Source organism: Lampetra planeri, chromosome 58 (assembly GCF_965212315.1).
Source record: "Lampetra planeri chromosome 58, kcLamPlan1.2.h2, whole genome shotgun sequence".
NCBI lineage: Eukaryota > Metazoa > Chordata > Hyperoartia > Petromyzontiformes > Petromyzontidae > Lampetra > Lampetra planeri.
The window spans coordinates 2,053,955-2,073,657 of NC_136164.1; the positions used below are offsets into that span (position 1 = coordinate 2,053,955).

At 50.8% G+C, this 19,703-nt stretch overlaps 2 protein-coding genes across 2 annotated transcripts; one reads left to right on the forward strand and one right to left on the reverse strand.

Moving 5' to 3' along the window:
• Window positions 1–8: 8 nt before the first annotated feature.
• On the forward strand, window positions 9–6,308 carry MPG (N-methylpurine DNA glycosylase). The gene is given in 4 exon segments (XM_078618666.1): window positions 9–329; window positions 332–546; window positions 3,162–3,369; window positions 4,467–6,308. Coding segments are annotated over 4 exon segments (891 nt in total). The 5' UTR covers window positions 9–283; the 3' UTR covers window positions 4,889–6,308.
• LOC144735959 (WAP, Kazal, immunoglobulin, Kunitz and NTR domain-containing protein 2-like) lies at window positions 6,253–16,549 on the reverse strand. The gene is made up of 6 exons (XM_078618559.1): window positions 15,062–16,549; window positions 13,766–13,998; window positions 10,104–10,263; window positions 9,200–9,469; window positions 8,939–9,036; window positions 6,253–8,692 (listed from the first exon to the last, which is right to left on the reverse strand). Exons 1-6 carry the CDS (start codon window positions 15,305–15,307, stop codon window positions 7,144–7,146), a joined length of 2,556 nt encoding a protein of 851 aa, XP_078474685.1. The 5' UTR covers window positions 15,308–16,549; the 3' UTR covers window positions 6,253–7,143.
• Between the last annotated feature and the right edge of the window lie 3,154 nt (window positions 16,550–19,703).

Genomic DNA, 19,703 nt, shown 5'->3' on the forward strand with positions numbered 1-19,703 from the left:
CGATTCCTGCCCCATTGGCTTGTATGGGAAGTCGGTCCCATTGGCTTGTATGGGCAGTCGGTCCCATTGGGTTGTATGGGAAGTCAGTCCCATTGGGTTGTATGGGCAGTCGGTCCCATTGGCTTGTATGGGCAGTCGGTCCCATTGGGTTGTATGGGAAGTCGGTCCCATTGGGTTGTATGGGCAGTCAGTCCCATTGGGTTGTATGGGAAGTCGGTCCCATTGGGTTGTATGGGAAGTCGGTCCCATTGGGTTGTATGGGTAGTCAGTCCCATTGGGTTGTATGGGTAGTCCCACTGTTTTGCAGCAGATACAAATATTTTATCTCCCTCCCCAAGGTTCACAATGGCCGACCAAGGAACGCCTGTGCCGTCGACCAATCGGAAGAGGCGACGTGGCAAGGAGCCGGAGCCTGCGCCTGCCATGGCCAGTCCCAACAGCAGCAGATATTTCTCACGGAGCCTACCCGCGTGCGGGGTGGAGCGACTGGGATTTAGTTTTTTCAACCAGCCTTGCGAGCAGCTCGCAAGGGCGATGCTGGGGCAGGTAAAGAGGCATAAGGGGCCGTCCATAAATGACGTCACACGATTTTGGACGATTTTTGACCCAACCTACGTCGCACGGCGTCACAAAAAGTCAGACCCCCCTCAAATGACGTCACAAAGCTCTGCCCCCCCCCCCCCCCCCAAAATATAAAACATGCTTCAAATCACGTTAAACTATTGTCATTGTAGTGCGTCATTAATGTGCCGCTGCACTCTGATGTTGTAGGAGAAAACATTTACTAAAAAGTATAATTAATTAGAACGTGTTGTCTATATTTATTTAAAATTGCGCATTTTGATGTGACGTCACATTTCTCAAACTCCCCCCCCCCCCCTCGTCACACATCGTCACACATGTCTGACCCCCCCCCCTAGGTGCATGACGTCATTTATGAACGGCTCCTAAGACGGGTTGAGCTACGTGGGGAACTGACCTGTAATTATATTGGTAGGGTCCCTTCCCAATAACCCGCTGTGTGCCTGTGGGTGAAGGAACAGCCAAAGCAATGTCTCTCACGCCACTGCCGACACGAGGGGGTGCTAGACAGCCAGACTCATTCAGGCACTCTCACAGTGGGTGTGCCACGGTGGCTAGGAGATGTTGACTACCTCGCCTGGTATACAGGAGGTCGTGGGTTCGATCCCGACCCTGACGCCCATTGCATATTTGGAGTTTGCGTGTCTCTCTCATCATCATCACGGTTGCTAGGAGATGTTAACTACGTCGCCGAGTATCCAGGAGGTCGTGGGTTTGATCCCGACCTTGACGATGTCTGTATATTTCGAATTTGCGTGTCTCGTATCTCCCAGTGGTCGCGTGGATTTTTCTTCGGGTCCTCTGGGTTTTCCCTCCATATTTGGAAACATTGTCATGCTTTTAGAGTGGTGGCTATAAATGTCCACATGATGATAAGCCACTTCGTTGAGCTATCATTTGTGATTGCCAGGTCACTTCTGAAAAAGAGCTACATAGCTCAGTGGACCTTACCTGGTAAAATAAAAATAGTTGAGTTTCTAGTACATTCTTTAATCTATAATTATATTTGCTTTTTCGCAGAGCGGTTTACACGCGATAAGCGACTTAAATCTCATCTTGGCACGTTTGAAAGGTCACCCCCTAGTGGCAGTTGTCGCTGTGCAGCACAAGGCGACTTCAGCACCTGGCCTGCAAACTGCCATTAGTCTGCCAGTAGGGGGTAAAGTTGCTGCTATGTGTTATTCCAATTGAGTAATTTGCGGGTAATTTTCGACCATTGGAATGTTTTGTCAATACGAGCTACATTGGATGTGTTTTCAACTCTGGGAGGAAACCCGTGCAGAACAAGGGGAGAACGTACAAACTATACCACCTCATGAAGACAAAGATACCCCGTGTAGCCTTAACAGACTAGTGCTGTTAGCAAGCAGCGCCTATGAAGACCGGTACGGCACACGAGGGGGTGGATGGCCAGCCGCCTTTCCCTCATGGAGTGGAGATGTTTACACACCACACCAGATTCTGATTTTGAGACTGAGTCGACCTAGGGGAGGCCCAGAACCAGTTCAGATAATCGTCACCAGTGTTGACCATGAACGGTAATCGAACTCGGGTCACCGGGTTCATAGCACAGCCGCTATTCACACAAAGACATACAGACATATGCAATAGCTCACACACAAAGATACAAACGCCACAAAGGAATCTAACCCAGGCTCTTCTCGCTGTGAGGCACGAGTGTGACCACTGTGCCGTATCGTAACAAAACAACTTAGCGGCCCATACTCCACCTTCTTACCGTATGCGTGAAGAACATATAAACATCCCATCAGTCACACAGCCTTCTGGCAATGTATAATTTCGCCAGCATTAATTCAAGACGAGCAAAACTTCGGCAATCGATTCAGTAAACCAACCCAGATCCTTCTTGCTGTGTGACACAAGTGTTCGCACTGCGCCGCCCTGCTGCCGATGTGTAAGCGCTACGTATGTTGAACTTATTTTGCACCGCACGTTGCCAACCGCGTTCATTGGAGGTGCGGAGGAAGGACAACAAACTAGACACAAACAGCAGTTCTAAAGCAGTGAGTTTTTAATCTAAGTGACTGATAGATGCATAGCTCGAGTGGCTTCCTAATATCGGAAGGAAGAGCGTTTCAGACGGCCGTAGGAGCGCATCTTAAAGCGCGCGATGCGGTGACCGTTTTTGATGGATGGCTGAGCCAAAAGCCGCCGCCGCTGCAAGGATGACTGGAATTCGCATCACGATTCATGTCCGTTGATGAGATAAACTATTCAATATTTTTTTTCTTTTACCAAGTAAGGCTCACTGAGCTATGTAGCTTGTTTTCGGAAGCAACTTGGCCACAAATGATAGCTCAACGAAGTGGATTATCACGTGGAAACTTATAGCAGCCAAATACTCTAAACGCGTGTTTTTAAGATGGAGGGAAAAACTGAAGGATCCGGGGAAAAATCTACACGACCACATGCAAACCCACGACCTCCTGTATACCAGGCGAGGTAGTTAACATCTCGATGAGCAAACGTATCACGGTTCATCTGTGGCTGAGCACTTTGTGTACGCGCGTATCGACTGCGACCCTGTCCCCCCCCCCCCCACCCCTGCACTTCGCCAGACCCTGGTTCGCCGCGTGCCCGGAGTGGAGGGGGCCCTGCGGGCGCGCGTGGTAGAGAGCGAGGCGTACCCGGGAGGTCTGGACGAAGCGTCGCACTCGCGCCACGGCCGCCGCACGCCCAGGAACGTGGCGATGTTCATGCCCCCCGGCACGCTCTACGTGTACCGCATCTACGGGCTGCACTGCTGCCTCAACGTCTCGAGCCGCGGTGAGTTGTGAACATTCTCCCCTCCCCATGCCCCTGCTGGACATCTGGCTGGCGACAACAATTTCCCAAGCTCTGAGGTCGTATATTTGTATACAGTTGGGTCTCAGGGTCCTGAGACTCGACACTGGGTGAAGAGCCGGCCCAGGACACGCTGGTGGGACGATATCGATCGACTGGCCTGGGAACGCCTGGGAATTCCCCAGGAAGAGCTCGAGTCTGTGTATAGTAATGTAGTGTATAGTCGTGTATAATAGTATATGCTGTAGTGTCTAGTAGTATAGTTTATAGTGTAGTAGTGTATAGTAGTATATGGTGTAAAAGTGTATAGTAATGTAGTCTATAGTGTAGTAATGTATAGTAATGTAGTGCTGGAGTCTGTCGCCAGGGAATGGGAGGTCTGGACAGCCACTACTCAACACGCTGCTGCCACGACCCTCACCAGGACAAGCGGACTGAGAAACGAACGAACAGTTGATCATCGATTATCTAGCGTGATCTAACCCCAAAACCTTTATTTACTACTATAATGAGCCAAGAATGTCTGTGTGTCCCGCGTGTCACATCATTCCACGTCGGCCAGCCCCCCTCATTAATAATCATGAGCCGGTGACATCACTCCACATGGAGCACCCCCCCCCCCCACCTCATTAATAATAATTAGCAGGTGACGTCACTCCACATGGGGGGACAGGGCGCCTGCTCCCCCCTAATCAGCGTCAACTTACAACCCTCACTACAAAGGCAGAATCCTCACGTTACGCGATCTTTGTAACGCTATTGACACATGGAAGTAAAAAGGACGTCATGATGAACAAGGGATTATAACCTTTAAATGAAATAAGTCTGTGTCACCGCGGCATTACAAATTGCACATGAATGGATGGAATGAATATCACGTCGCAGTTTGCTTTTCGCTTTCAAGTTTCAAATTTACTGCAATACACCCGTCCTTGGACGGGCAAAAGGTTAATTATGAATAATATTGGTCGCGAAAGCCTACTACTAACATGTTAAATATAAAGAGACAATTAGACATAGATCTGCCATTCACCCCGCCCCCACACCTCATCTCTTTCTCCCTCTCCCCTTGTGCACAGGAGAGGGCTCAGCCGTTCTTCTCCGTGCTCTGCAGCCACTGGAGGGAGTAGCAACCATGCGTTTGCTCCGCCAGAAGCCGCAGCAGGCCAACACCAAATGTGGCCGTGGCCAGTTGCCAGATCGAAAGCTCTGCAATGGCCCCGGCAAGCTGTGCCAAGCCCTGTCCATCAGCTGCGCCCTCGACCGCACGGACGCCGCCTCGGAGGACTCGGAACTGTGGTTCGAGAGGGGTGAGGGTGACGTGGGTGAGGAATCGACGGTGGCGGCGAGGAGAGTGGGGATCACCTCGGCCGGAGACTGGGCCGAGAGACCGTGGCGGTTTTACATCCGTGGTAATGAATGTGTGAGCGTGGTTGATAAGACAGCTGACCAGGTGGCACTGAGGGTGACCCAAAAACAGGATACCGGAGATCAGGGTTAGGGGAGAGGTTTGTTTTGAGACTCAGCTCCAGGAGATCGGGTCTCAGGGTCTTGAGACTCGGCTCCAGGAGACCGGGTCTCAGGGTCTTGAGACTCGGCTCCATGAGACCGGGTCTCAGGGTCTTGAGACTCGGCTCCAGGAGACCGGGTCTCAGAATCTTGAGACTCGGCTCCAGGAGACCGGGTCTCAGAATCTTGAGACTCGGCTCCGGGGTTTAATGCAATCATACTCCAGCAAATACTTTAATGGACTTAAATGCTATTTTATTGCATCTCAATAAAGAATTTATTTTGCATCAATAATGAACGTGGTCTAACAACATCACGGGGTGTATTTAATATAGCTACTTGTATGCATTAGATGTACAGGGTGATCCATTTGTAGAATCCACAGATTTATATTGACTCTCCGACTTTCCTATCAACAGCTGATTGACCATCGTGACGTCGAAGAAAGGAATGGACTGGGCCAAGATGTCAGGGATGAGAGGGGAGGAGGGAAGAGAGAGAGGGAAGCAACGAACAGTAGGTAGCACAGAGCAGAGTCTGTTTTCACAGGGGAAGGCGGTGGGGAAGAGGGGGAGGGATTCAGAGTGGGTGTGGCTACACAGAAGTCACGTGATGTGCGGGAGTCTTGGGCTAATTTAGAGATAGTGGCTTTATCCATATTCATTTCCGTGGGGTGGCTATAAACGGATCAACCTGTGCATTGCATAGACACTCTCTTTATATGTATCGCGTATACGTTCCGCATGTGTCGATGGAAGAATATGGCACCAGGTGCACACGGGGGCCATCAACCTTGGTTCCTGCTGCTAAAATATCCCTGCAAAGTCACAAGGCGGTACTCATGTTATCTACCCAGTCTGTGGAGTCCTCATCTGAGTGTATGGTGTGGTGTGTGTGAATGTGTGTACATGTGTGTGTCCGTCTTTGTGGGGGGAGCGGTGGTGCAGCGGTTAGCGCCGCTGCACTGTGAAACCCAGCGACCTGAATTCGATTCCCACTCACGGCCAACATTGGTAACAAATATCCGAACCGGTCCTGTGTCTTTGCTAGGTAGACTCGGCCTAAAGTGAGTACCTGGTGCGGTGTTTAAACATGCGCCCTGCAGGTTGTTATATCTGCTCACTAACATCACTTGCCCCAAATAGTCTGAAAAGGCTATATGGGGGAACGTTGTTTTTTGAATGTGTGTACATATATACTGCATATGATGAGTGGTTGTCTAATCATATGTATATGACAGGGTAATGTACATACATGTAACTATGAACATTTTAAAATGTTTCACAATGCCCTTGATAATTATAATATGTGTATATATAACATTTAAGGTACGGTATATATTAAAAATATAAATGTTTAGAGATTGGTCTCAAAGTAAAGTATCTTTTATATCATAAATCATTATGTGTAAACAGCAGTTCCTTGTGAGTCCTCTACTCAAGCAGGCGATTGGTGATGGACACACGGTGGTAGAGTGTCTCTCTCTCGCAAAGGATTCATAATGGCCGTATCATGGCTGGAACCCTGGGTTCAGGTCCTGGGTCTAGATGTCTGTCTCTTTCAAAGAGTTCATTCAGTCCATGCCGAACGGCACTGAGCCAGAACCACCAAGATGCTTGGTTCAAGCCCCGTCTGCGTTTCTCTCAAAGGGTTCGTAATGGCCGCATCAGATCAGACGTATGGAGCCAGCACAGCTTATGTCGTGGATTAAATGTTTTGGATGTCTTTCATGTTCATAATGGCCAAGGCGGAGGTGCTGGCTTCAAGATTTGAGATTTAAGGCTGGGTGGCTTCACTATCACCACGACCACCATCACCACCACGACCACCACACACAGCCATCATGATCACCACCACCATTGCCATTACTACCATCACAACCATAACCACCACAATCACCATAATCACCACCAAAACTGCAACCACCACCATCCTCACCACCACCATTACGTCCACCATCTTTGTTGATCACAATAATTTTCAGGATCACCATCAGCAAAACCACCATCAATAATCACCATAGTTTTCATGCCCACCACTCTCACCACCATGACCACCACCACCATCATCACCATGCATCGCCACCACCACTACCACCACCATGACCACTACCACCACCATTCATCGTCACCATGACCACCACCACCATCATCACCATTCATCGCCACCACCACTACCACCACCATGACCACTACCACCACCATTCATCGTCACCAGCACCACCACCACGACCACCACCACCACCCTCTAGTCGTGAAACCTCTGCAGGAGGTCGCAGGTCTTCCTGTCCACCACCTCGTAGAGCTTCCGGGCCCGGCGCTCGCTCACGGCTCTCACATAGCTGTCCGGGTAGAGCACAGCGATGCCCTCCTGCACCTCGCCCATCACCAGCAAGGGGCCAGCCTCCGCGCTGGTGATGTTGGGGCATGGGCAGCCCCAGTCCACCTGCAGCATGGTGATCTCCAGCAGCTTGATGTTGAACGCCTTGAGGCCCATCTTGTCGTCCTTGAGCACCTCGTCGACCGTGAAGCGCACGAGGCCCGCGTCCGTGCCATCGTCCACCACCTCGAGCATCCGTCCGACGATGGCGAAGTCGCTGCGGCAGAAACTCGGCACGATTTTGTTCTTCGTCCTGCACGGCCGGCAAATGGACGAAGACGACGTCGCCGCCGAGGACGCCGAGGAAGACGAAGAGGATGAGGAGGCCGGCGGCGAGCCGACGGAGGTGCCGGAGGTCAGGGGGCACGCACGCTCGCATGCCGAGCGGCTCGCGAAGCTGTTGCCGTTGCCCTCGCAGCCCCCATAGAGGAAGGTGGCGCAGCGCTTGCCCAGCGGGTTGTAGCTCCACCGCGTCTCCCACGCCTTGCAGGGGCCCTGCACGGGAGGCAGCGAGCACAGGCGCGCCGTCTCGTTGACGCACGCGGCGCGGCAGTCCTCGTGCGTCTCGAACGCGTTGCTGTGGCCTCCAACGACGGTCGTGGTGGTGGTGGCAGACGGGCCTCCTGTCGATGCTGCTGCGGCTGCCGAAGATGAAGACGATGACGATGATGATGATGGAAACGATCCCAATGCATCGTCGTCACCGCTGTCAGCACCGCCAACACCGCCACCACCACCAGATAATGACAGTGAAGAAAATGGGGAGGGTCTTCTATTGAGACCGCCACCATCAGCAGCACCAGTGGCAGCAGCAGCGGCGGCAGCGCCCCACGCTTGTCCAAAATTGTCACCTTGAGCAGACGCTGCGGCTCGTGGTGGAGACGCAACACCTTGAGGAGGCCTGCCTCCTGCAGCTCCTTGCACGAAGCCTCTGTGTCCTCCTCCTCCTCCACCACCACCTCCACCACTGCTTGATGCCGATCTCCTGCAGTCGCCCCGGAGGAACGTGTAGCACCCGTTGCGCCGCGCATCATAGAACCAGAAGACGTGCTGATTGCCTCCGCAGCCGGCGTAGCGGTCCGCCGGCTGATGACAAAAGTCCTGCTGATGATTCTGGTGATGCTGCTGCTGCTGGTGGTTGCTGTGGTGATGAAGATGATGTTGATGATGGTGATGGCTGTGGTGGTGGTTGTTGCTGTTGTGGCCAGACGATGACGAAGAGGAGGAAGAGGAGGAGGAGGACGCGGGAGGAAATGGGATGACGGAGAGAGTGAAGCTGGCCCGGACGGCGCCGGCGCGGTTCGACACGAGGCACGTGTAGCTGCCGCTGTCCTCCTGGCGCGCGTTGTAGATGACCAGCTGCCCGATGTTGGTCACCACGGCGTTGCCGTACACGTGGTCGGGCCTCATCACGATCACCGCGTCCGCCCCGGAGGGGCCTGGCCCAACCAACTCGGGAGCCTCACCGCCAGCACCATCAGCAGCATCACCACCAGTAGCACCACCAGCATCACCGCCACCAGCAGCACCACCACCAGCAGCACCATCACCACCACCAGCATCACCACCACCAGCAGCACCACCGCCTCTTGTTGCACCTCTTGCCCCTCCTGCTGCGCTGGTGGCAGCGGCGCTGCTGCTGCTGCTGCCGGCGCCGTGCCGGCTCTGTGGGTGCTGCAGCTGCTTCTCCCACGTCACCTCGGCCTTGGAGCGAGTTCCAATACCACACACGAAGCTCACCGTGCCTCCGGCGCGGATCACCTGAGCGGAGAGAGACGCACCAGTGGAGGTCTATTGGGTTCAGTGTGAGTCTATGCGTTCAATGTGAGTCTATGGGGTCAATGTGAGTCTATGGGTTCAGCGTGAGTCTATGGGTTCAGCGTGAGTCTATGGGGTTCAGTGTGAGTCTATAGGTTCATCTTACCTGGTGGACTGGGTTCGACAGGAGAACGGGGGCCACGACGTCTTCTGCCGGGGCCCGGGGAGGTTCATCATGGCCCAGTCTTCCGGAGTCTGGCTGGGCGGTAGTGACGGGTGTGGGAGAGTTGATTGAAGTGGCCTCTGAACCCCCGAGGGATTGGTTCGATATCTGCGTGCTGGACTCGGAAGAGGCAGCTGACCAGGACAGTTGAAACCTAGGGGTTGGAGTCAGCGTCGGGTTAATGCAATGATAGTGTAATGACAGTATCGCTATCTAGGTGCTAACTATGTGCATGGGTGCAGCATAAGATGACACACATGCGAGCGGCCACAAGGGGAGGATAACTAGGCCAACAAGGGTCAAGAGGTCATAGATCTGGAAGCTCTCTGAACCTGCGAGAAAGCACGAGAAGAGGGGCGTGGCCAGGGGCGGAGCTTGGCCATGCTGGATGAATATAAGTGGGAGGCGAGCGGGGTTGTTGTGGGGGTTCGGGGTCCTGGCTGTCGTCGCTGTCGTCTCTTTGTTGCCGTCGGCGCTGTGTCGTCAGTCGTCTACATAGTCTTCGTCGCCGTCGTCACTAGAGAGTCAGCCAGCTATATAGTTGTACGTCACCATCGTTGCTATATGGTCGACTTAGCTATAATTCAGTCAGCGCTGTTGTTACTCTGTGACCCTGTCGCCAAAAGTATTCAGACTTAAATAAGGAACGCTATACAAGTCGTGTCTGAAGACGTCTCGTTACAATAGTATGTGTAAATATCTATACTGTATTCTCATTGTTTAGACTTTTATAATTTGATGTTGTTGTAGAGTAACGTGACGATGGTGCGTTTAGTGGCAGATTAGTGTGTATCTATGTGTCTCTACGTCTCTATGTGTCTCTATGCATCCCTACGCATCTCTACACATCATCTCTAGCTCCTCCGTGCGGGAGACACCTGCAGGGCACGACCGCTAGCGCGACCCCCTTGTTGCACGCCTCGGCGTCCATGTAGCAGCGGTTGTAGTAGGTGAGGCCATCCGACGCGCACGTGAAGCTGGGGTCCGGCTCACAACGGTCCCTGCACCTGCACCGCACCACGGGGCACGCCGGGAGATGCCCGCGGCCGGGGATTATAAATATATATGCAACAAAACATATCTTTATATATAAAAGGGAAATTTGTGATGATGTGTGTCTGTTCAAAATGTTTAGCCTACTTCCCGACATGCAACAAACTTGAAATTTGCCATGTGGGTACTTTCCAGACTGTACACCATGAAAAAATTATAAAAATAAACTTTTGTATTTTTTGGGGGTGGGGGGGGGGCTCAATAATGTTTTTTTTTGCACGGCAAGTGAGCTGTGACGTCACATCTGTCATATGACCCGTGTGCGGAAGCATAACGCATTGTAGTGTAGTGGTTAGCGCTACGCTGCGCTACGAACCCGGCGACCCGAATTCGATTCCCGCTCACGGCCACCACCGGTGACTATTATTTGAACCGGTCTTGGGCCTCCCCTAGGTCGACTCAGCCTCAAACGAGTACCTTGGTGTGGTGTGTGAACATCGCCACTGGGGAGACAAAGGCGGCCGGGTGTGGTGCTGGCCACCCACCCCCTCATGTGCCGTGCCGGCCTTCATAGGTGCTCGCTAACAGCACTTGCCGCCTACAGTCTCACAGGCTACACGGGGGGTATTTGTCTTTATCCTGTGTGGGGGGGGGAGCAGCGACTGCGTAGCGTTTCGCGTGCTGCGCTACGAACCCGGCTACCCAAGTTCGATTCCCGCTCAAGGCCACCACCAGTGACGATTATTTGAACCGGTCCGGGGCTTCCACTAGGTCGACTCAGCCTCAAACGAGTAAGTGGTGTGTGAACATCGCCACTGGGGAGACAAAGGCGGCCGGGCGTGGTAAATCCAAGTCCCGGGCGAAGATGGGTAGTAAAGCTAGTACACAATATAATTACAGGGACTCCTCCACTTGCGAACATTTGACTTGCAAACTTTCAGAGATATGAACAAAACCTGTCCCGTATGTCGAGTTGCCTGTTCAGAACAAGAGTCGTAAGTTCAACCGTCGCGCGATAAATGCCAGTGGTAGCATCTACATCTGCAGCACGTAAACAACCAGTGGCATCATCTGCAGAACGTAAACAACCAGTGGCATCTACATCTGCAGAATGTAAAAAATCAGTGGCATCTACATCTGCAGAACATCAAGAACCAGTTGCATGTACATCTGCAAAACGTGAAGAACCAGTGGTATCTAAATCTGCAAAACGTGAAGAACCAATGGCATCTAAATCTGCAGAACATGAAGAACGAGTGGCATCTACATTTTAAGAACATGAAGAACGAGTGGCATCTACAGTTGCAGAACACGAAGAACCAGTGGCATCTACATGTCCAGAACGTGATGAACCAGTGGCATCTACATGTGCAGAACGTGAAGAACCAGTTGCATCTACATTTGCAGAACATGCATATTCAGTGGCGTCTACATCTGCAGAATGTGATGAACCAGTGGCATCTACAACTGCAGGACGTGAATAACCAGTGACATATACATTTGCAGAACGTGAAGAACCAGTGGCATCTACATCGACAGAATGTGAATAACGAGTGGCATCTACAGCTGCAGAACACGAATAACCAGTGGCATCTACAGAACGTGAAGAACCAGTGGCATCTACATGTGCAGAACGTGAATATTTAGTTGCATCTAATCTGCAGAACGTGAAGAACCAGTGGCATCTACAACTGCAGGACGTGAAGAACCTGTGGCATCTCCATCGACAGAATGTGAAAAACGAGTGGCATCTACATCTGCAGAATACCAAGAACCAGTGGCATCTACAGCTGCAGAACGTGAAGAACCAGTGGCATCTACATCGACAGAATGTGAAGAACCAGTGGCATCTACATCTGCAGAACGTGAAGACCCAGTCGCATCTACATCTACAGAACATGAAGAACCAGAAGCATCTGCAGAACATGAAGAACCAGTGACATCTACAGGAAAGTATATAACTTTTAAACCATTCCCCGTGTTTAGTGTACACTCTGTACAACGTGTTTGGAATCGCCAGGAGTAAAGTTGGACTTACGAACAAATAGACTTCCGAACAAACCTCTGGAACCTAACTCGTTCTTAAGTAGAGAAGTTCCTGTATTGTGTTTATATACAATATATACAGTAAACTCTCGATTATCCATGCTAATGTCGGGGACAATGGCCGCGGAAAATTCGAAATCGCGGATAGTCCAAAATATAACAATTTCCCACGGATCTCAATGGCAAAAACTAGTAATCTAGGGTATAAATAAAAATCACGAAATAAATGATTCAATAAATGACTCAAAATGAAGCACAGCTGAAGATTTCGATTGTTACTCTCTGTATTTAGAACGAATACTAACGATCGATCGATCGATATGCGAGATCAGTGATGACACTTTCCTGCTCCCGCCCAGCAGAAAACTCGGCCCACTAAGTGGATAACAGCAGCAGAGCCACGCCAATCAACATCAACTCCGCCCCACTGTTGTAAAGATATGGCAACTACTGTACTGTAGAGGCGATCTCACGTGGATTCCAGATTAACCGGAGCAACTCATATTTAGTCGGTTTACTTTGTAATAAACATTTCCAAGAATAACATTGTTGTATCACTGTTTTTAGATTATTAATTTTGGCCTTACGGGGAAACATACATGCCTTATTAGTTTACGTCAAAATCTCCGCAACTGGATAATCGAGAGTCTACTATGACTCCAGATAAACTACTTAAACGTTTATATTTTGACCAGGTAACGCCTCACTGAGCTGTGTAGCTTGTTTCAGAATTGACCACCTGGCTATCACAAATGATTGCTCAACGAAGTAGGATTATCATCACGTGGACATTTATAGCAGCCAAATATAAACTCTAAACGCCTTGATTCTAAATGATGAAGGGGAACCCCGCAGGACCCGGAGCAAACACTTATGTTACCCCGCAAAGAGAGACACGCAAACTCCAAATATATAGAAGGTGTCAGGGTCGAGATCGAGCCCACGACATCCTGTATACCAGGCGAGGTAGTTAAAATCTCCTAGCCACCGTGATGATCATGAGAGAGTGAGAGACACGCAAACTACATATATACAGAAAGTGTCAGGGTCGAGATCGAGCCCACGACCTCCTGTATACCAGGCGAGGTAGTTAACATCTCCTAGCCACCGTGATGATCATGAGAGAGTGAGAGACACGCAAACTCCATGTATACAGAAGGTGTCAGGGTCGAGATCGAGCCCACGACCTCCTGTATACCAGGCGAGGTAGTTAACATCTCCTAGCCATCGTGATGATGATGAGGGAGAGACACGCAAACTCCAAATATACAGCAGCAGGCGTCAGGGTCGTGATCGAGCCTGCGACCTCCTGCGTACCAGGCAAGGTGGTTAACATCTCGCCATGAGTTAACGTCTGACTCGACTCACCTTCCACGTGGTTGTGCCAAGGTTATAACAAACATCTGCGAGTGGTAAATAATGACAAAAACAATGATGACGGTGATGATGATGACGACGACGATTTCTCACCTGCAGATTGGCTGCCCGTCCCATAGGTCGCATCGTGACCCCTGCTGGGCGCAGATGACCCGGGCGCAGGTGGCTCCCGGTCCCCTTTGTCTCCCAAAAGGGGGTCTCCTCTGGTCGGCCGCGTAGGACGAGGAGGAGGAGGAGGTGGAGGAGGAAGGGGCCATGAAGCGGGAAGCCACGCAGCTCCGAGATCCGCACACGTTCTGGCAGCATTTCTCATGGGTTTCGCACACCTGGTGGTGAGAGTGGTGAGGGTGGTGGTGGTGGTGATGGTGGTGAAGGTGGTGATGGTGGTCATGGTGGTGATGGTGGTGAGGGTGGTGATGGTTCTTGTGGTGATGGTGGTGGTGGTAGTGAAGGTGGTGAGGGTGGTGAGGGTGGTGATGGTGGTGATGGTGGTGATGGTGGTGAAGGTGGTGATGGTGGTGAGGGTGGTGAGAGTGGTGAGGGTGGAGTTGATGGGGGTGAGTGCGGTGGTAATGGTGGTAGTGATGGTGGTGAGTGTGCTGGTAATGGTGGTGATGGTGAGTGTGTTGATGGTGGTGTTTTGGTGAGTATGGTGGTGAGTGTGTTGGTGGTGAGTATGGTATTGTATAGTGATGGTGGTGAGTGTGGTAATGGTGGTGAGTATGGTGGTGAGGGTGGTGGTATTGTTGAGTGTGGTGATGTTGGTGAGGGTGGTGATTGTGGTGAGGGTGGTAGTGATGGTGGTGGTGAGTGTGGTAATGGTGGTGAGTATGGTGGTGCTGGTGGTGGTGAGTGTGGTAATGGTGGTGAGTATGGTGGTGATGGTGGTGGTGAGTGTGGTAATGGTGGTGAGTATGGTGGTGATGGTGGTGGTGAGTGTGGTAATGGTGGTGAGTATGGTGGTGGTGAGTGTGGTAATGGTGGTGAGTATGGCGGTGATGGTGGTGGTGAGTGTGGTAATGGTGGTGAGTATGGTGGTGATGGTGGTGGTGAGTGTGGTAATGGTGGTGAGTATGGTGGTGATGGTGGTGGTGAGTGTGGTAATGGTGGTGAGTAGGGTGGTGATGGTGGTGGTGAGTGTGGTAATGGTGGTGAGTATGGTGGTGGTGAGTGTGGTAATGGTGGTGAGTATGGTGGTGATGGTGGTGGTGAGTGTGGTAATGGTGGTGAGTATGGTGGTGATGGTGGTGGTGAGTGTGGTAATGGTGGTGAGTATGGTGGTGATGGTGGTGGTGAGTGTGGTAATGGTGGTGAGTATGGTGGTGATGGTGGTGGTGAGTATGGTGGTAATGGTGGTGAGTATGGTGGTGAGTGTGGTGAGAGACCCACGTGGTCGGCCGTGCATTCCTTCTCGCAAGTGCTCTGCGCGTCGACCCAGAGGTTGGGGTTCACCTCGTTCGGACACAGCCCAGCGTGGGAATAGCGCACTCGGTGTGGGGTTGAGGAGCCCCCCAGAGACATGGGCCCCCCAACCACCCCCATGGGGCTCCCCTCAATCAACAACGGCAGCGGTGGCGGCAGGAGGAGCAGCAGCAGGAAGAGGGAGAGAGACGGATGGCAGTCGCGCGGAGACATTTGTGAATTTCTGCGGTTCTAAAACAGGAATGTTCGTTTTATCCACCTCCCGCTATTCAACCTTCTGGCTCTTGTATAGCTGCCTCTAGTGACAGGCCCCCACCCTGTTCCGCAAGCAGTGAGCTGAGCAAAGGAATTTCAGGGTTGCGCACAAAGCATATCCCCCGTGTCGTGAATCAATGGCCCATTCAACATTGACCTGGCCTAATGATTTGCTTCGTTGTTGTAGTTAGAGAGTTTGAAAAAAAATTGCAGAATAAATGTATAACGTTTACAACCTTTTTGTTATTGGTGTTAATATCGCGTTGATTCTTAATTTGTTCAAATGTTGTTTTCATGACGATCGGCCGTGTTTGTCATCAAAGTTCAGCCAAATACGAATTGCGCATCAGGCTATCTCGATACGAATGGGAAACTCTTGTCGTAATAAGCTGCAGTTGGCAGTAGCAGCAGCGGCTACAATAATCAATAACTTTTCTTTGGAAGTTAAGCAAAGAAATTCTCAAGTCTGTTGAGCAAAATGATACTCACATTGAGACCGCTGCCTCGTTTGCCAGATTCACCATTTGTGCGCACATTTTGTTAAATTGATTTAACTCTGCCGCTGAATGCGATTGCAGTTGTAGATACTAATTAAGAATAAAACAAATATTACATGTGCTTAATAAAAATTGGTGATGAAGATGCAAAGAGATTATAATATATACCGAATATACGCGTACATTTGGTGAAGGCTAATTTTACAATAACAGCGCCTGTGTTAATTGTATAATTATCATCTTATAGATTAAAATGTGTCAAGAGGTTAATAAACTCTCAAGATGTACCTGGTTCTAATCTAAAGACTCACACACAGACAAATATTCCCCGTAAAGCCTGTAACAGACTGTTGGGGCAAGTGCTGTTAGCAAAGCACATAATCAGACACATGAACCGATATACACACACATTCTAGTAGACACACGCACATATACCAACATGCATGCACTCACATGTATGATATATGTACTCACACATACACACATGGACAAACCTACACACACTCATACACGTGCAATATAAAATCACAGGCACGCGTTCTCACATAGGAAAGAGTAACCCTGGATACTCACATACGTCGGCTATACATGCACATATATCAACACACTCCCCATACAAAGTGCTAGCGACTGACTTGCACAGAGATACAATCGCAGGCGCAATAGAGGCGTCTCGGAGGAAGACGGAAGGAGTTAGCAGGTAGAAGATGTTACGAATATTCACTCTTGCCAAGAGTGAACGTGGGTTTTAAAGGAGCAGACGTATTGCGAGAGAGTGAGAGGGTGGGCGCTTTGGGGAGTGTCCGTGTTGTAAGTGGGTGAGTGGGGGGAGCGGTGGCGCAGCGGTTAGCGCGAGTTCGATTCCCGCTCGCGACCACACAACACCCGGTGTCGATTGTCTGAACCGGTCCTGGGCCTCCCCTAGGTCGACTCAGCCTCAAATGAGTACCCGATGCGATGTGTATACATCGCCGCTGGGGAGACAAAGTCGGCCGGACGTGGTGCTGGCCACCCACCCCCTCGTGTGCCGTGCCGGCCTTCATAGGTGCTGCTACTCGCTACAGCACTTGCCCCAACAGTCTGTTAGCGGCTATAAGGTGGACCTTTGTCTTTGTATACGTGAGTATATATGCATGTGAATGTGCTGTATATTGCTGGTGTATGTGTGAGTGTGTGTAGCTCTGTAATAGGAGCTGCGTTTGTCTCTAATGCCGTCATGTGGACAAATATTATTCGAGTTCCTAGCGCCTGACCTTTCATTCCTGCTCAGTGTGAGAGACTTAATAGAAAAACCACAACCAAAACACTCCGCCTGACACACACACAGATCACACACACACAGACACACAGATCGCACACACATCACACACACACAGACACACACAGATCACACACACAGATCGCACACAAACAGACACACAGATCGCACACACATCACACACACACACAGACACACAGATCGCACACACACACAGATCGAACACACACACAGACACACAGATCGCACACACATCACACACACACAGATCACACACACACAGATCACACACACACAGATCTCACACACAGATCACACACACACAGATCACACACACAGACACACAGAGACCACACACACATCATACACGCACAGAGATCGCACACATACACACAGAGATCACACACACACACATCGCACACACACAGATCGCACACACACAGATCGCACACATACACACAGAGATCACACACACACAGATCGCACACACATAGATCACACACACACAGAGACACACATATCACACACATCACACACACACACACAGATCGCACATACACACAGAGATCACACACACACACATCGCACACACATCACACACACACAGAGATCACACACACAGAGATCACACAGACACACACATAGATCTCGCAAGGAAATGTCAAACGGAGATATTACACAGATCACGCAAAAAGTGAAATTACGCCCACACACAGAAATGTTACACAGAGGTCACAGAGAGAGAGAGATCTTGCAAGGAGATGTTGCACAGATCACGTAAGGAGAGAAGATGTTCAAGACGTGTAGAATGTATGTTGGACAGTGCTCATTGGAGTGTATAGTCGTGTAGTGTTAAGTAGTGTAGTGTAGTGTGTAGTAGTGTATATTGTAGTAGTGCAGTGTATAGTAGTGTAGTGTGTATTGTGAAATAGTTTGTATGTATGTTAAACTTCTTTCACACCGTACGTTTAGCCAATAGTGCTAGTCGTAGGTGCCGGGGAAGGACACAAGTTTCCAGTTTAATTTATGCGGTATAGCCCTGTGCACACAATGGCATTGCAAATGTAAAAACCAAACAATGCAACGTTATCGAGATGTAGAGAAGGACGATGCACGCTCCAGAGATGTTACTGGGGGGCGAAAGTGGAGCAACACGACGCGTGTGAGTGAGTGTGGCCTCCCGCAGGTGTCTGCAACGAACGCGGAGCAGACGCGGTCCCGGGGAACGAGAGCGGCCCTCAGAGGAAGAGGGCGAAGTTCCGAACGTCAACACTTTCACTGGAGGGGTTGGGGGTCAACTCTGTCCCCCCCCTTCCCCCTTGAGCAGCATGAACCAAAAGGGGCAAAAAATACATTTCTGCTCTTCCTGCGCCGCCAGATGGCAAAAAAAGTCTGCGGGCGCCATCAAAGAAGCGGGGGGGGGGGGGGACTTGCGTTGTTGGAACAAAAAAAAAGAAGCCCTAAATGGAACCCTTCACTCAAATGTTTACACGGAAATCAAAGGGGGCGTCCATCATGGACCGATCACCTCGATCAGCCTCCTTCAAACGCCTGTGGAGCGGGGGGAGGATGCTGGGGAGAGGGGTTGGGGGTAGCTGTGGGGTGGTGGTGCTGCTGGTGGGGCAAGAGTCCGCAAGTGATTTGGAAAAATGACACAAAAGTATTTTTGGGAGTGCGTGGCGTTTTCGTCGTCCTCGGCTCGCCATCGAACGACAGCAGCACCAAGCGCAACGCGCAGCATCTTCAGATACGCGCTTCTGTGGCCGTCTGGAACGCTCTTCATTCCGATATTAAGGAAGCTACTGGGAGCGATGCACTTTAAATCATCATCATCTGGATTGACACAATCTCATTTCTTTAGAACTGCTTTTTGTGTGTTTAGCTTGTTGTCCTTCCCCCGCCCGCCTGCAATTATCACGGTTGGCTACGTACGGTGCGTATTTGTTTACCTCTGTACGTGTGTACATTTGTTTGTAGGTCTGTATCCTTACGTGTGGGTATGCATGTTTATGTGGGTGTTCGCTCACAGCACTTTCCCCAACAGTTAAGGCTATATGGGGGATCTTTGTCTCTCTATGGGGGGGGAGCGGTGGTGTAGCGGCGGTGTAGCGGCGGTGTAGCGGCGGTGTAGCGGCGGTGTAGCGGCGGTGTAGCGGCGGTGTAGCGGCGGTGTAGCGGCGGTGTAGCGGCGGTGTAGCGGCGGTGTAGCGGCGGTGTAGCGGCCTGCACGCTGTGCTAAGAACCCGGAGACCCGAGTTCGATTGCCGCTCATGGCCGACACTGGTGACGATTAACACTGTGTATCAATTTTTTTATTTTATTTTTGTGGTATTTCCTAATTTCTCATTGAAAATAGGTAAATTTCACAATATCACTGTCCTGGTCACAAAAGTAAAGTTTGTGGAGAATAATATCCATTTTCTATACTTTTGTAGAGAAGTAAAATACGCGAGGGCAAACAGGTGCACGTGAGGTTTGCATGGACAAACCGACAGTTGTAAGGGGCAAAGCAGGTGCAAACGGGGTCAACCGGTTGTGCACGTTGAGACCGGAGGTGTTGCCAGGGAGCAGGGAGATGAGGGTTGATTGATGGGCCAAA

Excerpts from the sequence above, each read along its gene's own strand:
- LOC144735959 (XM_078618559.1), bottom strand. The coding sequence starts at position 15,307 with ATGTCTCCGCGCGACTGCCATCCGTCTCTCTCCCTCTTCCTGCTGCTG. Across the intron at positions 13,999-15,061 it reads AGGAATGCACGGCCGACCAC|GTGTGCGAAACCCATGAGAA; the intron begins GTGGGTCTCTCA and ends TCTCACCACCAG. Across the intron at positions 9,037-9,199 it reads TGTCGAACCCAGTCCACCAG|GTGATCCGCGCCGGAGGCAC; the intron begins GTAAGATGAACC and ends CTCTCCGCTCAG.